The sequence below is a fragment of the Vanessa tameamea genome, chromosome 14 (assembly GCF_037043105.1).
Source record: "Vanessa tameamea isolate UH-Manoa-2023 chromosome 14, ilVanTame1 primary haplotype, whole genome shotgun sequence".
Lineage (NCBI taxonomy): Eukaryota > Metazoa > Arthropoda > Insecta > Lepidoptera > Nymphalidae > Vanessa > Vanessa tameamea.
Genome location: NC_087322.1, coordinates 1864512 through 1882473, shown reverse-complemented (window position 1 = coordinate 1882473; position 17962 = coordinate 1864512). Strand labels below are relative to the sequence as shown.

At 43.3% G+C, this 17962-nt stretch overlaps 1 protein-coding gene across 1 annotated transcript; it reads right to left on the bottom strand.

The window, feature by feature from the left end:
• Window positions 1-496: 496 nt before the first annotated feature.
• Window positions 497-16809, bottom strand: LOC113398752 (titin-like). The gene is made up of 3 exons (XM_064216997.1): window positions 16371-16809; window positions 4177-11688; window positions 497-670 (listed from the first exon to the last, which is right to left on the bottom strand). Exons 1-3 carry the CDS (start codon window positions 16782-16784, stop codon window positions 497-499), a joined length of 8100 nt encoding a protein of 2699 aa, XP_064073067.1. The 5' UTR covers window positions 16785-16809.
• Window positions 16810-17962: the final 1153 nt, after the last annotated feature.

The window sequence follows — 17962 nt, the reverse complement described above, 5'->3', positions numbered from 1 at the left end:
CCATGCAGTTGAAACAGATTTTTTTGTCGTAAACAAACTTACGACGATCGTCTACTTTATATTTATGAAATTGTTTACAATTACATAGTTTGTGATTATCCGAACATAATAGGCAAGATACATTAGCATTTGTTACATGTAATGCTTTTATTTTGCTACTATTAGATTGGGTTTTCATTGATTTTGGATCAAGACACTCTACAGCGCAGAGAGTTTCGAATAAAAAATCAGTAAATTGTTTGTAGGTAGGAAGTTCTTCCGAAGAGATAGTTTTGGTTACATGAAACTCCCATTGACGTCTAGTCTCTGGATCCAATTTCAACGTGAGGATGTGAATCAACAATACATCCCACGATTCTGTATTGATTCCCAAACTTTGAAGTGTAGCTAAACATGTATTAGTAGTATCGACAAGGTCTCTCAAACCATTTGCCGTTTCAACTTGAAGGTTTTTCTGGCTCAAAAGTCTCTTTAACGTTTGATGACAAATGTATTTTTATTGTAGTGGTTCAGGTTCAGGCTCCGGCTCGGGCTGTGGTTCAGGTTCAGGTTGTGGCTCGGGATCCGGTTCAGGTTGTGGTTCGGGTTCCGGTTCAGGTTGTGGTTCGGGTTCCGGTTCAGGTTGTGGTTCCGGTTCAGGCTCCGGCTCTGGCTGAGATTCGAACCTCAGCTCCAAGATAATTGTAGAATCATCGATAAATGTTCGGCATTTTTCTTTTCAGTATTTTTTATTGCACTTCATTATGTTCATAGTTGGATTGATATTGTATTAGATACGCTATCTGTCATTTCGTTCAATGTCTAGTGTTATATTGTTATAGAGTTTATTTAATGATCAAACATTATTTTACTCTATTCTTTAAAAAAAAATTACTAATGTTGTGACAGTGTGAATATTTGGGCGTAACCTCGTTACCACTTAGCTTTACCGTTGCACTTAGTTCTTGTATTGATGATGTCAGCGCCACTCAACATGTATTACCTTAAAATGTATTTTATATGTTAACATAAGCATTTACTCAATATATACATGTGTAATAACATGTTATTTCGAGGACGAAACACCGGAAAGTATTACTTAAAGATAAAAGGAAATTACCTGGACTTAACTTTTTTATCATAATTGTAAAGTGTCTCAAGTATCAGATAAAATACCTCGCCTCTGACTACTTAATTCCTGAACTAAATGACAAATCCAACGAACGTTATAATAAAATATCAATGAGCCAGATGAGGTTGGGGGGACTTTCTGTCAATAAATTCGTAGAGCAGTTTAATTTAGATTTTACTAGCGACCCGCCCATTATTGGCCATTATTATATGTTCATTGATTTCACTAATGTATTTAGTAAAATATATGACAATGTTACGTTTATTTCGCTATATATTCTATTTAAATATGGTGGTAAATCCCCTTTAAGGCTTGGAGTAAGCCTCCTTTTATTATAAAAAAAGGCCTTTGACCACCAGTCACAACAATTATATTATATCACAAAATTATATCGTACCTTAAATGTTAGCACCTCGCTGTTCCAAAAAGAGTAAAGTGTAAAGGTATAATAGCCGAGATGGCCCAGTGGTTAGAATGCGTGCATCTTAACCGATGGTTTCGGGTTCAAACCCAGGCAGGCACCACTGAATTTTCATGTGCTTAATTTGTGTTTATAATTCATCTCGTGCTCGGCGGTGAAGGAAAACATCGTGAGGAAACCTGCATGTGTCTAATTTCAACGAAATTCTGCCACATGTGTATTCCACCAACCCGCATTGGAGCAGTGTGGTGGAATATGCTCCATACCTTCTCCTCAACGGGAGAGGAGGCCTTAGCCCAGCAGTGGGAAATTTACAGGCTGATTATGTTATGTACAGGTATTCTGTACGGAGCTTCCATCACTAATATAAGCCTCACTACAAATCACGTGACTCACAATATTGAACAGAAATGTCAAAGTACCCTCTTATTTAATATCAATGTTATCAATACAATTCAAAAATAACCTAAAATAAATTATTATTATTACAGAATTGATTAAAAAATACAATACATAGTGTAAGCCTTGTTTGTAATCGTCTAATTATTTATTTATTTCTTACTTAATCTGTCACGTGCGACTTTGCAATACCACAATGATCACCAACGATGATTGAAGAAACCCTAGATTTGGTCGTCTCTTAAAAAACCGCGGCGTATCTTTTTTTATGACCATTTTCATATTTTATTCCGTATAGCCAGGTCGACTAATTTCAGGGCTGTTATTGACAGCAGAAAACGTGGACGATCGTTTTTTTCTAGCAAGCGTAAGTGTAGTGTAATCGATGACCGACTGTAACGATATGCGTAGAGCACAACATTGAGAGTATGCAGCAGAGAGAGGCAGGAGAATCCTGAACCTGACGCCCTTCCAAATTTGGCGCTCTTATAGCCGGCACTGCTTATAGCGTTGCTTAAAGCAGTCAAAGCTACACTAATTATACTATACAACTTAATGTGACTTGATGAACGTTTAAGATAAAATTTAGGAGTTATTGTTATGGAACAAATATACATGACGGAGTCGCTTGGCCCGGCTTGTTTTTAAAAAACATGACGTCAGCATTGCTGACGTCACGAATGTCAGGGTTTGGATTTCTATCCATCCTCGAAGGTATGAAATTAAACTCAGGAAATATTCTTATCTGATCTATTCCAAAGTGAGGAGTTCTGATCGCTCCGACGGCTCGAACAAGCCTCTACATACCGGCAGGCGTTCGTTATTAAAATAATTATTTTCGGGCACGTGGTTTTCTTAAATACGTGATTTTTCGCCGACATACATATTTAAAATATAATAATTATGTTTTAATATCGATTTGCTATTAATTTATTTTTATGAATTATGTATTTATATTTAATATACGGATATCTGTACTAAAATGGAAGAAATACTAGAGTAACTAAGAATATTAGAAATATTGAATACTAGCTGTTACCCTCGGCTGTGCTCGCGTAGAATATGAATATATTTATAAATTAACTTAAAATATTACTTAATTATTTCAGCCCTTAGAGTAGATTATCCAGAAACGCTTAAATATGTATCTACTCTTTTTTAATCGGTAGCCCAAAAATAACATTTAATGCTTCTAACTTCAAAATGACGGACTTCCAGACTAAACTGTATACGAAATGTCAAACTCTATTTCTCCCCTTAGGCGTAAAATATCCAGAAACGCTTAAATACGTATCAACTCATTTTTAATCAGTGAAATAAAATTTCATTTTATTTTTGTGCCACTTTTCATTTTTGTAGATAGAATTAACAAATATTGTTATTTAGTGTAGATGTTTGAAATATTTTGATAAGTAAAAATATTTTACAAAGTTTTCATCTAATTTATTTATTTATAATTCTTAAACATAAATTATACTACTTAAAACAAAATAAAACGAGTCATATTAATCTAGATTACATTGGTCAGGGTAATTATCACACTGTCACAACACTAGTATATTTTAAAGAATAGAGTAAAATAATGTTTGATCATTAAATAAACTCTATAACAATATAACACTAGATATTGAACGAAATGACAGATAGCGTATCTAATACAATATCAATCCAACTATGAACATAATGAAGTGCAATAAAAAATACTGAAAAGAAAAGTGCCGAACGTTTATCGATGATTCTACAATTATCTTGGATTATGATTGGATTATTGAATCGACTTCTGTTTAATTTCAAAATAAATGTATTTATAATTTGAAATACTTTAAGAATTTGTTATTGTCATCTTATAATAAATTCACTAGCCTTTTCTTTTAAAATATTGTGATTAACTATTAATTTAATAATATCTTGAGAAACACTTATTTAATACCTATAACGAATTTCATCTTGTTCTTGAGATTGTTTTTTATTTATTTCTTTTTTACAGTTAATCAGTTATACTAAGCTCTAGTTGTTAAAGAATGGAATTATTATGAGACTAAAATACATTCCGGTATTCACAATATATTTTTTATACATAATCATAAATCAAGGAATTGCGACGAGTATTTCTTACACGGGGAATCATTCTGTTGGGTCTTATATCATCAATTAAAACGTGCTTATTTTCTAGACCTCTTATTTTACCTATGTGATATGCTCCTACTATTAATACTAAGACCCCTACAGTGGACCCCACAGCTACCAACGATATGGTCATGGGATTCCAAAAGCTTGTTTTTTCGTTGTTAGTTGATTCCTCTGGTTGTGGTTCAGGTTCAGGCTCCGGCTCGGGCTGTGGTTCAGGTTCAGGTTGTGGCTCGGGTTCCGGTTCAGGTTGTGGTTCGGGTTCTGGTTCAGGTTGTGGTTCGGGTTCCGGTTCAGGTTGTGGTTCCGGTTCAGGCTCAGGCTCGGGCTGTGGTTCAGGTTCAGGTTGTGGCTCGGGTTCCGGTTCAGGTTGTGGCTCAGGTTCCGGTTCAGGTTCCGGCTCTGGCTGAGGATCGGGTTCCGGCTCTGGCTGTGGTTCAGGTTCAGGCTCCGGCTCGGGCTGTGGTTCAGGTTCAGGCTCCGGCTCGGGCTGTGGTTCAGGTTCAGGTTGTGGCTCGGGTTCCGGTTCAGGTTGTGGTTCGGGTTCTGGTTCAGGTTGTGGTTCGGGTTCCGGTTCAGGTTGTGGTTCCGGTTCAGGCTCAGGCTTTGGCTGAGGTTCGGGTTCTGGTTCAGGCTCTGGGTGAGGTTCAGGCTCAGGCTCTGGCTGCGGTTCGGGTTCTGGTTCAGGCTCAGGCTGAGGTTCAGGTTCCGGCTCTGGCTGTGGTTCAGGTTCAGGCTCCGGTTCGGGTTCTGGTTGTGGTTCAGGCTCAGGCTCTGGCTCAGGCTGAGGTTCGGGTTCCGGCTCTGGCTGTGGTTCAGGTTCAGGCTCCGGCTCGGGCTGTGGTTCAGGTTCAGGCTCCGGCTCGGGCTGTGGTTCAGGTTCAGGTTGTGGCTCGGGTTCCGGTTCAGGTTGTGGTTCCGGCTCAGGCTCAGGCTCTGGCTGTGGTTCAGGTTCAGGCTCCGGCTCGGGCTGTGGTTCAGGTTCAGGCTCTGGCTCAGGCTGAGGTTCGGGTTCTGGTTCAGGCTCTGGTTCAGGTTCAGGCTCCGGCTCGGGCTGTGGTTCAGGTTCAGGCTCCGGCTCGGGCTGTGGTTCAGGTTCAGGTTGTGGCTCGGGTTCCGGTTCAGGTTGTGGTTCCGGCTCAGGCTCAGGCTCTGGCTGTGGTTCAGGTTCAGGCTCCGGCTCGGGCTGTGGTTCAGGTTCAGGCTCTGGCTCAGGCTGAGGTTCGGGTTCTGGTTCAGGCTCTGGCTGAGGTTCAGGTTCCGGCTCTGGCTGTGGTTCAGGTTCAGGCTCCGGTTCGGGTTCTGGTTGTGGTTCAGGCTCAGGCTCTGGCTCAGGCTGAGGTTCGGGTTCCGGCTCGGGCTGTGGTTCAGGTTCAGGCTCCGGCTCGGGCTGTGGTTCAGGTTCAGGTTGTGGCTCGGGTTCCGGTTCAGGTTGTGGTTCCGGCTCAGGCTCAGGCTCTGGCTGTGGTTCAGGTTCAGGCTCCGGCTCGGGCTGTGGTTCAGGTTCAGGCTCTGGCTCAGGCTGAGGTTCGGGTTCTGGTTCAGGCTCTGGTTGAGGTTCAGGTTCAGGCTCCGGCTCAGGCTGCGGTTCGGGTTCTGGTTCAGGTTCTGGTTGAGGTTCAGGTTCCGGCTCTGGCTGTGGTTCAGGTTCAGGTTCCGGCTCTGGTTGTGGTTCAGGTTCAGGCTCCGGCTCAGGCTGCGGTTCGGGTTCTGGTTCAGGTTCTGGTTGAGGTTCAGGTTCAGGCTCCGGCTCAGGCTGCGGTTCGGGTTCTGGTTCAGGTTCTGGTTGAGGTTCAGGTTCCGGCTCTGGCTGTGGTTCAGGTTCAGGTTCCGGCTCTGGTTGTGGTTCAGGTTCAGGCTCCGGCTCAGGCTGCGGTTCGGGTTCTGGTTCAGGTTCTGGTTGAGGTTCAGGTTCCGGCTCTGGCTGTGGTTCAGGTTCAGGCTCCGGTTCGGGTTCTGGTTGTGGTTCAGGCTCAGGCTCTGGCTCAGGCTGAGGTTCGGGTTCCGGCTCTGGCTGTGGTTCAGGTTCAGGCTCCGGCTCGGGCTGTGGTTCAGGTTCAGGCTCCGGCTCGGGCTGTGGTTCAGGTTCAGGTTGTGGCTCGGGTTCCGGTTCAGGTTGTGGTTCCGGCTCAGGCTCAGGCTCTGGCTGTGGTTCAGGTTCAGGCTCCGGCTCGGGCTGTGGTTCAGGTTCAGGCTCTGGCTCAGGCTGAGGTTCGGGTTCTGGTTCAGGCTCTGGTTCAGGTTCAGGCTCCGGCTCGGGCTGTGGTTCAGGTTCAGGCTCCGGCTCGGGCTGTGGTTCAGGTTCAGGCTCCGGCTCGGGCTGTGGTTCAGGTTCAGGTTGTGGCTCGGGTTCCGGTTCAGGTTGTGGTTCCGGCTCAGGCTCAGGCTCTGGCTGTGGTTCAGGTTCAGGCTCTGGCTCAGGCTGAGGTTCGGGTTCTGGTTCAGGCTCTGGCTGAGGTTCAGGTTCCGGCTCTGGCTGTGGTTCAGGTTCAGGCTCCGGTTCGGGTTCTGGTTGTGGTTCAGGCTCAGGCTCTGGCTCAGGCTGAGGTTCGGGTTCCGGCTCGGGCTGTGGTTCAGGTTCAGGCTCCGGCTCGGGCTGTGGTTCAGGTTCAGGTTGTGGCTCGGGTTCCGGTTCAGGTTGTGGTTCCGGCTCAGGCTCAGGCTCTGGCTGTGGTTCAGGTTCAGGCTCCGGCTCGGGCTGTGGTTCAGGTTCAGGCTCTGGCTCAGGCTGAGGTTCGGGTTCTGGTTCAGGCTCTGGTTGAGGTTCAGGTTCAGGCTCCGGCTCAGGCTGCGGTTCGGGTTCTGGTTCAGGTTCTGGTTGAGGTTCAGGTTCCGGCTCTGGCTGTGGTTCAGGTTCAGGTTCCGGCTCTGGTTGTGGTTCAGGTTCAGGCTCCGGCTCAGGCTGCGGTTCGGGTTCTGGTTCAGGTTCTGGTTGAGGTTCAGGTTCAGGCTCCGGCTCAGGCTGCGGTTCGGGTTCTGGTTCAGGTTCTGGTTGAGGTTCAGGTTCCGGCTCTGGCTGTGGTTCAGGTTCAGGTTCCGGCTCTGGTTGTGGTTCAGGTTCAGGCTCCGGCTCAGGCTGCGGTTCGGGTTCTGGTTCAGGTTCTGGTTGAGGTTCAGGTTCCGGCTCTGGCTGTGGTTCAGGTTCAGGCTCCGGTTCGGGTTCTGGTTGTGGTTCAGGCTCAGGCTCTGGCTCAGGCTGAGGTTCGGGTTCCGGCTCGGGTTGTGGTTCAGGTTCAGGCTCCGGCTCGGGCTGTGGTTCAGGTTCAGGTTGTGGCTCGGGTTCCGGTTCAGGTTGTGGTTCCGGCTCAGGCTCAGGCTCTGGCTGTGGTTCAGGTTCAGGCTCCGGCTCGGGCTGTGGTTCAGGTTCAGGCTCTGGCTCAGGCTGAGGTTCGGGTTCTGGTTCAGGCTCTGGTTGAGGTTCAGGTTCAGGCTCCGGCTCAGGCTGCGGTTCGGGTTCTGGTTCAGGTTCTGGTTGAGGTTCAGGTTCCGGCTCTGGCTGTGGTTCAGGTTCAGGCTCCGGTTCGGGTTTTGGTTGTGGTTCAGGCTCAGGCTCTGGCTCAGGCTGAGGTTCGGGTTCCGGCTCTGGCTGTGGTTCAGGTTCAGGCTCCGGCTCGGGCTGTGGTTCAGGTTCAGGCTCCGGCTCGGGCTGTGGTTCAGGTTCAGGTTGTGGCTCGGGTTCCGGTTCAGGTTGTGGTTCCGGCTCAGGCTCAGGCTCCGGCTGTGGTTCAGGTTCAGGCTCCGGCTCGGGCTGTGGTTCAGGTTCAGGCTCTGGCTCAGGCTGAGGTTCGGGTTCTGGTTCAGGCTCTGGTTGAGGTTCAGGTTCCGGCTCTGGTTGTGGTTCAGGTTCAGGCTCCGGCTCGGGCTGTGGTTCAGGTTCAGGCTCCGGCTCGGGCTGTGGTTCAGGTTCAGGTTGTGGCTCGGGTTCCGGTTCAGGTTGTGGTTCCGGCTCAGGCTCAGGCTCTGGCTGTGGTTCAGGTTCAGGCTCCGGCTCGGGCTGTGGTTCAGGTTCAGGTTGTGGCTCGGGTTCCGGTTCAGGTTGTGGTTCGGGTTCTGGCTCAGGCTGAGGTTCGGGTTCTGGTTCAGGCTCTGGTTGAGGTTCAGGTTCCGGCTCTGGTTGTGGTTCAGGTTCAGGCTCCGGCTCAGGCTGCGGTTCAGGTTCTGGTTCAGGTTCTGGTTGAGGTTCAGGTTCCGGCTCTGGCTGTGGTTCAGGTTCAGGCTCCGGTTCGGGTTCTGGTTGTGGTTCAGGCTCAGGCTCTGGCTCAGGCTGAGGTTCGGGTTCCGGCTCGGGCTGTGGTTCAGGTTCAGGCTCCGGCTCGGGCTGTGGTTCAGGTTCAGGTTGTGGCTCGGGTTCCGGTTCAGGTTGTGGTTCCGGCTCAGGCTCAGGCTCTGGCTGTGGTTCAGGTTCAGGCTCCGGCTCGGGCTGTGGTTCAGGTTCAGGTTGTGGCTCGGGTTCCGGTTCAGGTTGTGGTTCGGGTTCTGGCTCAGGCTGAGGTTCGGGTTCTGGTTCAGGCTCTGGTTGAGGTTCAGGTTCAGGCTCCGGCTCAGGCTGCGGTTCGGGTTCTGGTTCAGGTTCTGGTTGAGGTTCAGGTTCCGGCTCTGGCTGTGGTTCAGGTTCAGGCTCCGGTTCGGGTTCTGGTTGTGGTTCAGGCTCAGGCTCTGGCTCTGGCTGTGGTTCAGGTTCAGGCTCCGGCTCGGGCTGTGGTTCAGGTTCAGGCTCCGGCTCGGGCTGTGGTTCAGGTTCAGGTTGTGGTTTGGGTTCCGGTTCAGGTTGTGGTTCCGGCTCAGGCTCAGGCTCTGGCTGTGGTTCAGGTTCAGGCTCCGGCTCGGGCTGTGGTTCAGGTTCAGGTTGTGGCTCGGGTTCCGGTTCAGGTTGTGGTTCGGGTTCTGGCTCAGGCTGAGGTTCGGGTTCTGGTTCAGGCTCTGGTTGAGGTTCAGGTTCCGGCTCTGGTTGTGGTTCAGGTTCAGGCTCCGGTTCGGGTTCTGGTTGTGGTTCAGGTACAGGCTCTGGCTCAGGCTGAGGTTCGGGTTCCGGCTCTGGCTGTGGTTCGGGTTCTGGTTCAGGCTCAGGCTCTGGTTCAGGCTGAGGTTCTGGTTCTGGTTCAGGCTCTGGTTCTGGTTCAGGCTCTGGTTGAGGTTCAGGCTCACGCTCTGGTTCAGGCTGCGGTTCGGGTTCTGGTTCAGGCTCAGGCTCTGGTTCAGGCTGAGGTTCTGGTTCTGGTTCAGGCTCTGGCTGAGGTTCAGGTTCAGGCTCTGGTTCAGGCTGAGGTTCGGGTTCTGGTTCTGGCTCAGGCTGAGGTTCAGGTTCCGGCTCTGGCTGAGGTTCGGGTTCTGGTTCAGGCTCTGGTTGAGGTTCAGGTTCAGGCTCTGGCTGAGGTTCAGGTTCCGGCTCTGGCTGAGGTTCGGGTTCAGGCTCAGGCTCTGGTTCAGGCTGCGGTTCGGGTTCTGGTTCAGGTTCTGGTTGAGGTTCAGGTTCCGGCTCTGGCTGTGGTTCAGGTTCAGGCTCCGGTTCGGGTTCTGGTTGTGGTTCAGGTTCAGGTTGTGGTTTGGGTTCCGGTTCAGGTTGTGGTTCCGGCTCAGGCTCAGGCTCTGGCTGTGGTTCAGGTTCAGGCTCCGGCTCGGGCTGTGGTTCAGGTTCAGGCTCTGGCTCAGGCTGAGGTTCGGGTTCTGGTTCAGGCTCAGGCTCTGGTTCAGGCTGAGGTTCTGGTTCTGGTTCAGGCTCTGGTTCTGGTTCAGGCTCTGGTTGAGGTTCAGGCTCAGGCTCTGGTTCAGGCTGCGGTTCGGGTTCTGGTTCAGGCTCAGGCTCTGGTTCAGGCTGAGGTTCTGGTTCTGGTTCAGGCTCTGGCTGAGGTTCAGGCTCAGGCTCTGGTTCAGGCTGAGGTTCGGGTTCTGGTTCTGGCTCAGGCTGAGGTTCAGGTTCCGGCTCTGGCTGAGGTTCGGGTTCTGGTTCAGGCTCTGGTTGAGGTTCAGGTTCAGGCTCTGGCTGAGGTTCAGGTTCCGGCTCTGGCTGAGGTTCGGGTTCAGGCTCAGGCTCTGGTTCAGGCTGCGGTTCGGGTTCTGGTTCAGGTTCTGGTTGAGGTTCAGGTTCCGGCTCTGGCTGTGGTTCAGGTTCAGGCTCCGGTTCGGGTTCTGGTTGTGGTTCAGGTACAGGCTCTGGCTCAGGCTGAGGTTCGGGTTCCGGCTCTGGCTGTGGTTCAGGTTCAGGCTCCGGCTCGGGCTGTGGTTCAGGTTCAGGTTGTGGCTCGGGTTCCGGTTCAGGTTCCGGCTCTGGCTGAGGTTCGGGTTCTGGTTCAGGCTCTGGTTGAGGTTCAGGCTCAGGCTCTGGTTCAGGCTGCGGTTCGGGTTCTGGTTCAGGCTCAGGCTGAGGTTCGGGTTCAGGTTCAGGCTCCGGCTCGGGCTGTGGTTCTGGTTCAGGTTGTGGTTCGGGTTCCGGTTCAGGTTTTGGTTCCGGTTCAGGCTCAGGCTCTGGCTGAGGTACGGGTTCTGGTTCAGGTTGTGGTTCGGGTTCCGGTTCAGGTTGTGGTTCCGGTTCAGGCTCAGGCTCTGGCTGAGGTACGGGTTCTGGTTCAGGCTCCGGCTGAGGTTCAGGTTCAGGCTCCGGCTCGGGCTGTGGTTCAGGTTCAGGCTCCGGCTCGGGCTGTGGTTCAGGTTCAGGTTGTGGTTTGGGTTCCGGTTCAGGTTGTGGTTCCGGCTCAGGCTCAGGCTCTGGCTGTGGTTCAGGTTCAGGCTCCGGCTCAGGCTGAGGTTCGGGTTCAGGTTCAGGCTCCGGCTCGGGCTGTGGTTCTGGTTCAGGTTGTGGTTCGGGTTCCGGTTCAGGTTGTGGTTCCGGTTCAGGCTCAGGCTCTGGCTGAGGTACGGGTTCTGGTTCAGGTTGTGGTTCGGGTTCCGGTTCAGGTTGTGGTTCCGGTTCAGGCTCAGGCTCTGGCTGAGGTACGGGTTCTGGTTCAGGCTCCGGCTGAGGTCCAGGCTCAGGCTCCGGCTCAGGCTCGGGCTGTGGTTCAGGTTCAGGTTGTGGCTCGGGTTCCGGTTCAGGTTGTGATTCGGGTTCCGGTTTAGGCTCCGGCTCTGACTGAGGTTCAGGCTCCGGTTCCGGCTGAGGTTCGGGTTCTGGTTCAGGCTCTGGCTGAGGTCCAGGCTCCGGCTCTGGCTGAGGTTCGGGTTCCGGTTCAGGCTCAGGCTGAGATTCGGGTTCTGGTTCAGGCTCTGGCTGAGGCTGAGATTCGGGTTCAGGTTCGGTATCTGCCTGAGGTTCCAGTTTTAGTTTAGGCTCAAGCTGTGTTTCAGGTTCTGGTTCAGATTCCGGCTCTGGTTCAGGCTCGGAATCCAGCTCCAGCTGTGATTCAGGTTCCAGTTCAGACTCAGGTTGGAGTTCAGGCTTTGATTTACCAGGATTTACATTCAGATCTTTTATTTGTAATTCTTCCAAAAAACTGATAGTTTTTTTACTAGGATTCGGCTTTGATAAGTCTACGGTATCACGTTTAACTTTATAATGAGTTTTTGATTCAGCTTGAACTACCGTGTCTTGTTTCATTATTATTGTATTTTGACCAGAATTTAGATTCACATCAATTAACCCAAAAGGGTCTAGTAAGATAACGTCATCATTATTACTTAGACCTAAGAAGTTAATCTGAAATAAAAATATATATATTTATTATATGTCGGCGGGAAACCACATATTTAAGAAAAACACGTGTCCGGAAATGATTATTTTAATAGTTAAATGCCGTTTGATTGTTAAATTAATAATATTTAGTGAATTCTGAGATGTTAAATTAGTCTGAAATATTTTACCGTCCATAAATAGGTGTTATATTGAGTGAATAGTTCCCCCACCCATTTTTGTTATAAAAGGACTAACGCCCGCCGGTATCGGGAGGCTTATCCAAGCCGTCGAAGCGACCGGACGACCTGCTAAGCTTGGAATAAATCAAAGAAGAATATTTCCTGCGTTTAATTTCATACCTTTGATGATCGATAGAAATCCAAATCCTGACGTCATGTTTTTTAAAACCAAGCTGACACAAGCCACTCCGTCATATATTATTTGACTCCATTTTATTCATAAATGAGAATTTGTGTTTACTTTTGTTACATTTAAATTCAATTTAATTTATTAGCATCTGAAGTAGATGATTCTAAGTGAGAAGTTATTTTGGTGGTATTTTATCGAAAAAATTTACAAAAGCATTTGTTACTTCCAAATACAAATGTACATATCTATTTCAACAGGTTAATTCCATACGTAAAATGTTCTTTGTAGGTTTACCGTAAACACTGTTTTATTACAACCCTACTTGGGTTTTATCTGTACCTAAATTTTATCATCTGAATTTATTTATATGAGGCATATTTTTTTCTTATATAAATAGATTAAGTATGAATACATACAAATTTAAAAGTTTTCGAATAACGCGTAACATGTTCCACACAGGTAGGCTCAAGTTTTCACTGCTTCTCATTGTATAATTTATAAATAATTGATTTTTGCTCTTATAGATGCTATTAGTAGCTCAGGCGCTAAATTTCGATTTTACATTTATATAATAATATAAAAGGTTTAAATTTTAAATATTTTCAAATGAATTTAATATTCATTTAAAGAATGATGTTTATTTATATCCTGTGTCGTTAATTCTAAGTTAGGTATTTTAGACCTCACAATATCCTTAAAACAATTGACTTTTTAAATGTTATAGATCTACGTATATATTTACGCGAATAAGTAATTATTTTGTGTTCCACGGAAAATATTTGACCAAAATGGTCAGAAGTTAGATTGTTTATAATTGATACGTTACATATTTCACAGTGACAAAATACATTGTCAATACACGTAGAAGTCTGGCTTGTTATCCGAGTTGGTTCATAATATTTATGTGTTATAATAAATGATTTAAATAAGGTAACCAATCTTAACAAAAAAAACATTGAAATAACCACACACAATCACAAATGTATTCCTTTTACAAATAGTTTGAAGAACATCCTCAATATTACTCTCAAATAAACTAAAATCTAGAGGGGGACAGTACATGCAAACTAATCGTTGAAATTCTACACAGGATATTTCAACAGCACGTTCGATAGAGCGAGCTACCATATATTTTCGAGATTTCGTACTAATATCAATGAGCCTCCGCGAATAGCGTTTACTCTAAGGAATGCACTTGATAGTGTAAAATTTGGAATATTAAAAATGTCATTACATTATTTTAATTCATTACATTAATTCTATAGTACTCCGACAGTCATTCCCTGTATATTTTGGTATATAATATATAATTATACGCTGTTCAAGTTAGCTTGATCTTTTTGACAGACGGGTGATTGATGAGAAACGGAAAATATAACACATATCACAGTCGATGGAAAGATGGAATGAGTAATTCAAATTAGAATTCAATTTTTTTTAAAACTTATTTTTCTAATAAGAGTTATACCAGCTAAAGAGGCCCCATCAAAAGGACCCCCGTTCGTAACAATAACTTAACAATGATCTTTAACAAGATTTTTTGTAATCGATATTTGTAGCAGTTACTGCCTGTTATTCGCGTCCCTACCGTCCGACCGATGTAACATTGTACAAGCGTCTGTTATTTTCAGTGTCTCTTTTTAACATTTTACTTTGAAGCAATAATATATAATAGAAAAAGTCTTAAAATTTTCGGATAACGCTTGAATCTTTAGGAACTTTTGTATTATATGTAATTTTTTTTAATATTTTTACAATTTTTAAAATCATTAAATTAAGAAAATAATATGTTCATCATTGCAAAGGTATGTCGATCAGAAAAATTTACATCTGTCAAAAAGATCAAGCTATCTTGTACAGTGTATAAGTCTTTTGCCTATTTTAAATTCGTTTTTTTTTATGTCAATAGTATTACTAGATTTAATATGAATTAAATTAAAATAATAAATGTCAAAATTCCTATCCTGAGTAACTTTATAAAAAAAAGTTATTAATAATATATACTATAAAATTAGCAATTTGTCTCTGAAATTTAATCAGTGTGTACATAGTATCCTCTGGTAATTTAAATCTAGGCGTGAATTTATTTATGTCAAACAATTCAAAGTCTACAATGATAAGTCAAATAATATGTAAACATAAATTCAGATGATGATTCTGTGCATATGTTAGGCTATTTGAATATAGTTTGAAAGGACGATCTTTTATAGTTCACAGTAACACATTTCTGTGTTTAAAAAAAATTGACACCCTTTTTGTAGTAAATAACATACTATTTAACCAAGCCGAATTAGGATATGCGATTGAAAAAAATATAAGTACCAAATTTCCTTCGGTAATCATCGGCAAACAATGGCAGTCAGTTTTAGAATCGTTTGAAGAAAAAAAGAGCGTTTGTGTACTAAAGGATATTGCAACTTGTAACCCCTACCTTCCGTTTGCATACGGTAAAGAGAACGTTTTTGGGCAATGGTATACGCATATATAATAAGATACCGGGAAATGTAACCAATTTACGATTTACGAAATTTAAAAAGTTTATTAAGACTAAATTAATAAATAAGTCTTATTATTCATTAAAAGAGTACTTTTTAGAAAAAAAACGTCTGGATTTAGGCTCGGGCTCCATCACAGGACACTAATTATTGTAAAAAAACAGCATTGTTAATCTGTTTATTTGAAAAGAGCAACTATGCGAGTTCTTTGCCGTTTCTTTTCGCTGGAGGCTGCTTTCCGAAACGGTGGTAGTATTTTAAAATTGACAATTCAAAAACGCTTCGTTGTGAAGTTTACTTGAATAAACTTGATTTGATCTGATTACAAAACTAATGATTTCTTAGTTTTTTTAGAGAGATATTTTTTAAATTTAAATAACGAAAATATATTTATTGCTAGTGTATGAAAACAATAATTGTACAATAAGAGTTTCTTTCACCAGTTCTTCTCAGTAGTGCTATTACGGTTATAGCATAGCAACTGTTGCTATCAAATATTTGTTACGGATTGATATCAAATAAAAAAAAAAACTCACTATAACTATGGACCAGTGCAGTAACATAATACTCCATAATACTTACATGGTTAAGGACTTTTACTTGTCGCATTAGTCATTACTAAGCAGTCGTTCTCGTTGTTAATTTTTTGTTTTGTTATATCTCCTATTTTTATTATATATATTTATTGTTATCTGTGTTTTGTGTATTATTATATTATGTATGTATTATATTATGACTTAAAATTACTGTACCCTTCCCATATATGTAAATATTATGATCCTCTGCCCAAAGGATGTCTGGAAGAGATCGCTGCTTAGCGATAAGGCCGCCTGTTGCACCTCATGCAACTTTTGTGTAGCATAATTGTAATTTATAGTTTTAAATTTGGGTGCAATAAGGAATAAATAAATAAATTAATAAATACTGATTTATCGACTGTAACGTTTATCAATCCGCAACAAATATGAACTATGCCATAACCGTAAACTCGGAAATAACAGCACAGGTCCGAGGTGTTTATTTCCGAACCGGTGGTAGATTTTCGACTATCAATAAGCAAGCTTAACACTTCTACATTGAATAAAGATTTTTGACTTTGACTTTGAGTCTACATTTTCGTTTTCGGGATTTGTATTCTTTCGCATAGTTATATGTTTATTGAATCACTCGTTTATTTCCATTTGTCATTTTTTTTGTTTAAATTCGATTGGTTTCATTTTTGAATGTTTTAATTAGATAAATAGTTTCTTTCTCATTTCAATCGAAATCCGACCAAATAAAAGACGCGTGAAAAAAATCGCGAATAGATTCGTAAGCGAATGTTACAATATCTTATTGATTAAATAATCTTTAAAAATCCAATTTGAACAAAACGAGTTTTTTTTTTAAATAAAATAGACGGTCGACCTAATTTTACCACGGCATTGGTACCGTATGAAATGTTAACCATTCCTTCCAACACCAATGTACCGCCAACCTGGGATCTAAGATGTTATATCCCTTGTGCCTGTAGTTAAACAAGCTCACTCACCCATATAAGATATATGATGAGTGGGTGGTACCGATTCAGACAGGCTCGCACAGATACCACAAAGTACACCTAGCTGTGTATAAAAATCTCCATCAAACAAACTTAGAATAATCAAAACCATTTTGTATCTTGGGTAGTATAAGAAATTGAAATTTTAATGTAATATTTTATACCGTCTAATTTATTATATTTAAATGATGCATGATTTGTTTACCAGTCAGTGGCTTTGTATTTTAGATTTTATTTTTTATTTTACTTTTGTGTAGTTGTGAAATGTAAGATTGTCATAATTTAGATGTAGTTTCACTTACGTATCCAACGAATTCTTCACCAATATGTAGCACAATTGTATTCCACCCATCATTATATCCGTCATTGAACTTATTGTAGTCGTAAGTAACTCTCGAAATATCATATTGATCAAATATAGTAATTTTCAAACCACTTTTATCTGAATTCAGTCTGAGATAGACGGATAAACTGAGATGACCGCGTGAAAAAATAAAAAAAAATGTTGAGACACAGCTCGTCATACCACTTTGTATGCATATCGAGTTCTCAAAAGCTGGTTTGATTCCATATGATTCGTAGTCACATAAAAACCAAGAGGTTTTTGCTCCACAGTTCCTGTCACTTAATCCACGATTGAGTTTGGGATAATTATATTGTTGAAGATTTACGTTGAGTATTAAGCAAAACAGAATGATAAATTGAAGGTTTGACATTTCTTTAGTTCACTTGCACCACTGCTGTTAAAAATTACACTGACTTCGTATTTTATGATTATATGATTTTGACTTTATAGTCTGATAACGACACTTCAAAATAAAGTTATCTATTATTAGTTATTTGCCTCGATATCGCACGGAGTCAAATAGGGAGTTACAATCTATTGATTAATTATAATAATATTATAAGTACAGTTTCCTTTTTTTCCTGTAAATTACCGAAAGAAATAATCAACATAAAGCAAATTTCTTGCTTTTTCAATATATTTTTTTATGTAATATGTAAATATGGGGATGGGCAAATCGACCACCTGATGTTAGGGTTTCCACCGTCCATAGACATTGACGCTGTATGTAATAATAAAAAAATCCTTACATCACATCACGCCACTGCCCTTGGGAACTAAGTGCTAAGTCCCATGTGCCTGCATGTGGAATATCTGATGAGTAGGTGGTACCTAGCAGTAGGTAGACGGGCTCGCACGCCTTAAAAAAGTTGAATAAATTATTAATTGAATAATAATAATATTCATTAATTGTTTAAAACATGTAGCATAAAGTCGTTAGAGGATTTACTTCTGAACAAATGTATTAATTTTTCATACAAATGTAAACATATTCTTTAAACTTTTCTCCTTCAGAATGTTTTATAGTCTTTCAATAAAACTCTAATTGAGTTATCAATTTGCATCGTATATTATTTTAATGTAAGTTTATTTATTTTTATTATCTATGTATAATCATCTTTAACCTTATCGTGAACTGATTATTTGACATAAACTTTAAATTGGTTGACAAATGTATATTTTCTGCAGACACTCCTCTATATAGTATAAAAGAAAATCGTTTATTGTATCTGTACGCTTGGATCTTTTAAACTACGCAGCGGATTTTAATGCCGTTTTCTTTATTAAGCAGAGTGATTCAAGAGGAAGGTTTATATAAATAATAATACATCCATATTATAGATGAGAAAAACCGAGTAACTCAACTTTCCTTGCCGGAAAAAACAATGATTTTTATTTTTATGGTTGTTCTTCAATCTGAAAGTTTTGTGTAAACCCAGGTGAAGCCGGGACGTGTATGTAGGTCCACACTGCCTGATTGGGTTAGTAACAGGTTATCAGGTTTTTTAGACAAATGCTCAGTAGAGTCCGAGAGCACTCAAGCCGCTG

Bases quoted from the DNA above. Each gene is read 5' to 3' on its own strand.
- LOC113398752 (XM_064216997.1), bottom strand. From the start codon at position 16,784: ATGTCAAACCTTCAATTTATCATTCTGTTTTGCTTAATACTCAACGTA. The intron at 11,689-16,370 runs GTAAGTGAAACT...TTTTTATTTCAG, and splicing joins GTGAAGAATTCGTTGGATAC to ATTAACTTCTTAGGTCTAAG. The intron at 671-4,176 runs GTAGCTGTGGGG...ATTATCTTGGAG, and splicing joins ATCCCATGACCATATCGTTG to CTGAGGTTCGAATCTCAGCC.